The 7,305-nt window shown below is 45.6% G+C and overlaps 1 protein-coding gene across 1 annotated transcript; it reads left to right on the top strand.

The window, feature by feature from the left end:
* Window positions 1–625: 625 nt before the first annotated feature.
* Window positions 626–5,181, top strand: LOC141952552 (uncharacterized). The gene is made up of 2 exons (XM_074890142.1): window positions 626–2,886; window positions 4,239–5,181. The coding sequence occupies exon 1, from the start codon at window positions 626–628 to the stop codon at window positions 1,910–1,912; it is 1,287 nt and encodes a 428-aa protein (XP_074746243.1). The 3' UTR covers window positions 1,913–2,886; window positions 4,239–5,181.
* Window positions 5,182–7,305: the final 2,124 nt, after the last annotated feature.

Below are 7,305 nucleotides of genomic sequence, written 5' to 3'. Positions count from 1 at the left end.
CCCCCGGCGTGCCTAGTTTTTTTTGCTTGTTCTTATTGCAAATAAATTTATTAAAGATATTTTCACCTCTGCCTCGGCATTTATAACAATTTGGTGACCCCGACGTGATACTTCGGGACCCGTGGAGTGTTGGTTTTCAGGGGAGGCGCCCCACCTTTTAGGTGGCCCCTGGACTCCGGTACTTCCTCGGACCGACAGTATCACGAACGTAAGGCAATAAGAACAAGCAAAAGAAAATCGGGATTCCCAGACGACGCTCCCCGGAGATTCCCCGCGAAGGATCCAGGCGAAGACCTCGGACTGTGAGTGACGCCTGGTGCGGGAGGGTTTTCTGCCTGAGTGAGTGCGGTGTGACTGAGACGTGACTGTCACGAAGCGAGTGCGGAGCCCTTCTAGCCGCGGTTCCAGAGTCTCGCGAGAGGCCTGGCCGGCGAAGGGGCGAAGCGAAAGGAGTGCAGTGTGACTGAGACGTGACAGTGTCACAAAGCGAGTGCGGAGCCCTTCTAGCCGCGGTTCCAGAGTCTCGCGAGAGGCCTGGCCGGCGAAGGGGCAAAGCGAAAGAAAAAAAAAGGTTTGAAAGGACTCAGGCAAGGGTTTTCAGGATAGGCATTATCCTAGGGTTGATATGGGATTAGTTTTATCCCAGGGTTGCCGGCAAGAGATTCGGGATAGGTTTTATCCCAGGGTTAATATGGGCCAGAAAGGGAGTAAATCCTGCGGCTCGGGGAACCCATGGAGAGGTTCCCAGAGAGGGAGCGATTTGCCCGATATTTCTCAGGACAGTCCCCTGGGTTATATGCTAAAAAATTGGAATAATTGGCCTGAAACAAAAGGAAAAAGCAAAGAAAAAATGATTCAGTATTGCATGATCAAGTGGACTAAAGAACCTATTAAATCTGATCATTTATTTTGGCCAAAATTTGGAACTACTGACGATTGGACATGTCAGGCATTAAATTCATATGTACGCAATAAAAAACCCTATAATCAAGAAGAATGTAACTATGCTCAGGTGTGGAGAGGTTCCCGAATAACATCAAAAATCCTATTACTAAAGAATAAAAACACTAATAACAAAACTTTCAAAGAAAAAGAATGGGAACCTTTAGAAAATCTTCCTCCTCCTCATGAGGGAAGCTCAGAGGATGAGGAACCAAAGCCTACCGCTCCTTCCCCTCCATCAACTAGCAGAACCAGCAACCAAGAAAAACAGAAACAAACAACAAATAGTGGGGCAGAGGTTTGGGAAGGCATTGGCGGCGGCGGGCGGCCCCTAGGACCTCGGCACGACCCCGCACCAGGACCCGGCCCCCCCGCGGCACCGCAGGGAGGGGGCCCGACGGCGGCTGCACCCCCGCGGGGGCTGCGCCGAGCGCTCCGGTCTGACCGCGGTGCTAGAGGAGCTCGGCCGGGGAATAAAGCAGAGAGCGAGCAACAGATTCTACAAATATGTTCGGGGGTAGACCCGACCTCCCCGGTGGGAGAGGCTTTACTAAAAACTCAATTCGTAGCCAAATCGTGGGGTGATATCAGAAAGAAATTAGAAAAGTTAGACGACTGGCAAGATCGGGGTCTGCAGGAGCTGTTGAGAGAAGCACAGAAGGTGTATGTTAGAAGGGACGAAGAAAAGCAGAAAGTGAAGGCGAAGATATTTGTTGCAGCAGTCAGAGAAACTCAGCGGAGAGAGGAGAAGCCTCAGAAATCTCGCTCTAATGAATCACCTGGAGCATTAGGTGGTGAAAAGAGAGGGACAGTAATTAGGGAAAACACATTAGCCTGCTATTATTGTGGAAAGAAGGGACATTTACAACAGAATTGTAGAAAGCAGAGCGGGATGAAAGGATGTTTAAAGAAGAATAGGGGTGTCAGGGGCTCTATTTCCTGGGGACAAAGACATCAGAGGAGCCCTTGATAAAATTGAAATTAGGTCCCCAGGGAGAAGAGTTTGAGTTTTTAGTAGATACGGGTGCTGAGAAATCAACTGTAAAAAGTATTCCGAGGGGATGTAAAGTAAAAAAAAAAGAAACTGCTCTAGTAATAGGAGCTAAAGAGGAACCATTTAAAGTACCAATTGTCAGGGATGTAGAAATAGAATCCCAACACCGTATCGTTATAGGGGATTTATTGTTGCTACCAGAGGCTGAAAATAACCTTCTGGGAAGAGATTTAATTACGGAGTTAAAATTAATAATAATACAAGAAAAAGAAATAAAAATTTATACATTAACGGAAAAAGACGAACAACAAATAGATCCGAAGGTCTGGTATACAAAAGGAGAGACTGGAAAACTTGAAATAAAGCCTATTAAAATTAATTTAATTGATCCGGAGACACCAATTCGGATAAAACAATACCCCATTCCCCTAAAGGGTCGAGAGGGGTTGAAACCAATAATAGACGAATTACTAAGTAAAGGCACATTGGAACCTTGCATGTCTCCACATAATACACCTATTTTACCAGTTTTAAAATCAGACGGATCTTACAGATTGGTGCAAGATTTAAGGGCTGTGAATCAGCGAACTGTGGCTCGTTTCCCTGTGGTAGCAAACCCCTATATGCTACTTAACCAACTATCCCCTGACTATATTTGGTAAAGTAATGATTAAAACCTGGAAGGAGGAAAGCTTATCTTCTAGGTGGGAAGGACCATTCCTGGTATTGTTGACTACGGAGACAGCTGTAAGAACTGCTGAAAGAGGATGGACTCATATTTCCAGGGTGAAAGGACCAGTCACAGGTGAATCAAATTGGAAGATCGAGTCAACGCCTGGAGATTTGAAGCTCCGAATGCGACGGAGTTAAAATAGGACTGGACTTACCAAGGCAGACAGAGCGACATCAACAGTAGTGAAGATCTTGAATCGTCCACATGAACCCTGTGTGTATGTATATATGTTAAAAAGTTGTAACATTCACAGGTTTTTTTTTTTTCAGTTTTAGACTGTTTTGCATGAAAACATAAGTCAGTTTATATAGTTGGACAAAGAAACTGAAAGAAAAGGGAAGTAATAGAGTGAGGGAAAAGCTGAGAGTAAGTCCAAGTGAGGGCAAGACCGGATTGGCCTCCATTTTTGCTGTTAAGAAGACACAAATTCGACCGTTGGCAGCAACCCAATGGGTCCAGGGATAAACAGAAAAATGTGCCATACCGGACCTCACTATGGCAACTGGCTTTTTCCCCTCATTTTGTGTGTTGGCCTCGTGATGGCTAAAAAGGGTCAAAACACTACCAGCTTATATGACCCCTTTGAAGAGAATGAGTTTGTTCTGTTAGCAAAAACTATAAGTAAAACTTTCAATTTAAGTTATTGCTGGGTTTGTGGGGGACCTTTGGGATTGTCAAGTTGGCCGTGGGTTTCTGTGCCGCTTTCCCCATCACAAATTGTAAGTAACTATAGTGATGTTAATAATACTACCTGGGAATATGGTGAAAAATGGCCAGTTCAATTTCCTAACAAGGGTAAATTTTGTCTGAACCGAACTCAGAAAGGAGGAGTTGATGTGGGAGAGAGTAAGTGTCAATGGACACTTACACATAAGTTAATTAACAAAGATAGAGGTATCTATATATGGTTGTGGCTTAATGAACAAGGACGCAGCAGAGGATTCAAGGGGTTCTGGTCAGACAAAAATGAAACTGAATATGCCAAACTACGAGGAAACAGTTTTTATAATCGAACTTGCGAATGGAAAAATGACACTGGGTCCTGGTATTGTACTATACGGATAAATAACAATTTAAACGAAGTTTTCAGCCCTTTGGGTGACAAAAATACGACTTATTTTCAAACCCCAAGGACTGCAGAGGGACCATTTGCCAAAGGTACGAAGGCCAAAAAAGGCCACTATTGGATATGCAGACATACTGCCTACAAACAATTACCGACAAACTGGTCAGGAATTTGTTATACAGGGATTATCTGACCTCTATTTTTCCTTCTTCCAGAGGCGGATGGCCCCCAATTAGGAATAAAATTATATGATAAATTAGGAAATAAGAGTATTACCCGTCGTAAGCGATCCATTGATTTCAAAATAGGTGGAACACAAAAGTGGGGGGAAAATTAGTGGCCTCCTGAGAGAATAATTAAACACTATGGACCTGCCACCTGGAACCCTAATGAACCAATATCAGGGGCAAGAGAACCAATTTATAATTTGAATCGTATAATTAGACTGCAAGCAGTTTTAGAAATTATTACGAATAAAACTGCTAATGCCATAGATCTTTTAGCTCAACAGGCTCAACAGATGCGCACTGCGATCCTCCAACATCGCATGGTCCTGGACTACCTGCTTGCTGAAGAGGGAGGGGTATGTGGAAAATTAAATGTCTCCAATTGTTGCCTAGAAATAGATGATGTAGGAGAAGTGGTCCTTCAATTGACCACCAGTATCAGAAAACTGGCTCATGTCCCTGTCCAAACATGGAGTGGCTGGAATGGCGATCTATGGTCCTGGTTACCTGGAGCCCCGTGGGTAAAACAGCTTTTATTTTACTTGTTGTGTGCATTTGCTGCCCTAATGTTTATACCATGTATGATTCCATGTTTTATTAGATTGATTCATTCAGTTGTTCAAGGGATGCAAATCTCTGCAATACCAATAGATCCTGAATTAGCCAAAGGAGGAGAGGTACACCCACTAATGATAGTTAAAATAAAGAAAACAGAATACCCAAATCCCATACAACAAACCCTAGCACGTTTTGAAACCGAAACACGAATCAATTTAATAAAACAAAAGGCGAGGGATTGTGAAGAATATGGTGGTGATTCGTGTTAAAATATGATGACTTTGTTAAAGAGTTTACCATGTGCACAAGTTAAAGGAGATTTGTCATAGTTTTATTGTTGAAAGAAGTTTGGAGTTTTTTTTTCCTTAGTGACAGATGCTAAGCAGGTGGAAAATTACTGGCGGGACCCCTGTCAGAAGTCCCCAGCAACACCGGATTGTGCAGGTGAAATATGATTGGAGGAATCCCTGCCAGGAGCCCCAGCAACACCAGAAAGCCCGGGAAAGTTTGAGGGACCCTGCTGCGCATGTGAAGGAGGGACTATAAAAGAGAGTGACGTAGCACCACCCGGTGCTCGTCGGTGTGGAGTGGGAACCCCCCCTGCCCCCCGGCGTGCCTAGTCTTTTTTGCTTGTTCTTATTGCAAATAAATTTATTAAAGATATTTTCGCCTCTGCCTTGGCATTTATAACAAAAGGGTCCGAAATCTCCACGACGAACAGCAGACGAGCCCCAGATGCACAGGGTTGGCTGGATTATTCACAGCCAGGGAATCAGCTAAATGCAGTTCAACTCATTTGCCTGCTTAATCCAGAGCACTTTTAAATCCCCATACACTGATCCAAGTTGCCAGAGGTATTTTAATCCCTGAGACCCCAAGATGCTAAAGTGGTTAAGAAAGCAATTTTTAATATACAAATCAAATTTCCTTCAGTGTTTAAGTAACTCTGAATGAACTGCTCATCTATCCTGGGTACCAGGTCTTGCTAGAGGAAAATTTATTTGGTTCCATCTTGCTTAAAATACTGAGCTGAATCAGCAGATCCTGTCCTGGAGGAACAGGTAACCCTGCCCTGAACCTCTGTGCATCACGCAGCCCCAATCTGCCGCTCCAGATTAAGGGCCAGAAGCAGAACAGAAACAGGACAAAGAATAAACTGACAAACTGCTGGATTTGGAGACCTGGTATCCCCCTCCCCAAAGACATGTCCAAAGACACCTGGGCTAAAGGATTGTTCCTTCAAGTACAAGAGGTAATACAGTAAACCCTCTTGTTTTCTCCTGGATTTGGTCACCAGAGAGCTGCCCACCAGCCCCTGCCCAGAAGAGCACACATCCTAAGTAAGGGCAACACGTCAAAGCCCAAAGCAACAAACGTAGAGATTCATTGGTGGCATTTGGCAAGTGACAAAGATACAGCAGCTTTTGGTAACAATTCCTTGAAGGGAAAGCCAGAGTTGATAGGCATCCCCGCTGGAAGGCTCTTACAGAGGAGAGTGTTAAACAGCGTCAACTGGCAGGTTTAAGCATTGTCTGGGAAATGTCAAACACTGTCAAGATACCACAGAGCTCTCTGCAGCCAAGCCCCAGCGAGGGACTCCTGTGGGCTCATCTCTGAGAACACAGACTGATGGGCCACCAGCCCTGCCCACAGAAAACACCTTATTAGCAGCTGGTGCAGAGTACAGCGCCCTCAAAACCACCAAACCAGCCAGGTCAGCCCACCCAGACACCCAGCATCTCCCCGCAGTACCTGCAGCCACATCTGCAGCCCAGCCCTGCTGTCAGGAGTCCTCTCAGACAGGTCGGGTCAGCGCTCCCAGCCTTCCAAACCCCGGCCTTCTGGGAGCTGCACTCAGCCCAGCTCAGGGAAGAAAGACGAAGACACCCCTTAACTCCATTTGGAGACTTCCAGGAATTCTCCCACCTCAGGGAAAAGGAAATGGAACGAAAATTTTTGTTCAGTTTTTGCAAAGCAAAATAAAACCCAACCACTGCCGCAGCGAGACAGCTGTCACAGCAGTCGAGATCTTCAAAGCCCTGAAATAAATAGTCTTGCCTCTGGCTTCCAGCTGCATGGGATTGCTTTATAGCACCTTACACAAAACCCACAATAAAATACCTCCAGCAGGTTATTAAACAAACAGCATTAAGGCTGTCCACGGGATTAGGCATTGGCTTCTAAACCCCCCATTCTTTGGTACCTTCAGAAAAACGCCAGCTCTGATTCAGCCCTCGGCTGGTTTTCTGAAAGGGTGACAAAAGCAGCTTCAGCAAGATCTGAGTCAGACCACAAAATCTGCTTCCTTTAGAGATCAGGCCCTGCTGGCTCTGAGCAGCTCAGATCCCCCAACAGCCGCTGGGCCTGCAGGAACTGAACAGCTCGAGTCTGACCAGGGGACAAGGCAAAGCCTGGGGAAGAAGGGCAGCTGTGAAACAGTCTGACAGAGAAGAGGGGAGAGAGAAAATGTGTGGCAATAGAGCTTCCGAAGGAGATTAAAAGAATCAGGGCTTCGTGAACCCAATCCATGAACTAGAGGTTTTGTATCTGTACAGATGTTACTGTACTCGGAATGGCAGAACACTAAAATCCACTGCCCAGGGGGAACAGAGAAGCTTTGGAGATGAGCACAGAGCACAGCGCTGCCAACTCTTTTAACAGCCAGCAGAGCACACCTCCTCCCGGGGGGGGGCAGCTCTAACTGCCACACTGCTGCAGTGAGGACAGGGGAGGAGAGTCAGGACAGCTGCAAAAAGTCCATGAGACTTCTCAAAGGGGAAAAAAA

This window comes from Strix uralensis, chromosome 20 (genome assembly GCF_047716275.1).
Source record: "Strix uralensis isolate ZFMK-TIS-50842 chromosome 20, bStrUra1, whole genome shotgun sequence".
Classification (NCBI taxonomy): domain Eukaryota; kingdom Metazoa; phylum Chordata; class Aves; order Strigiformes; family Strigidae; genus Strix; species Strix uralensis.
This window is presented reverse-complemented; position numbering and strand designations above follow the sequence as displayed.

What these genes read in the sequence shown, in the direction of transcription:
- LOC141952552 (XM_074890142.1), top strand. Translation starts at nt 626, where the DNA reads ATGGGATTAGTTTTATCCCAGGGTTGCCGGCAAGAGATTCGGGATAGG.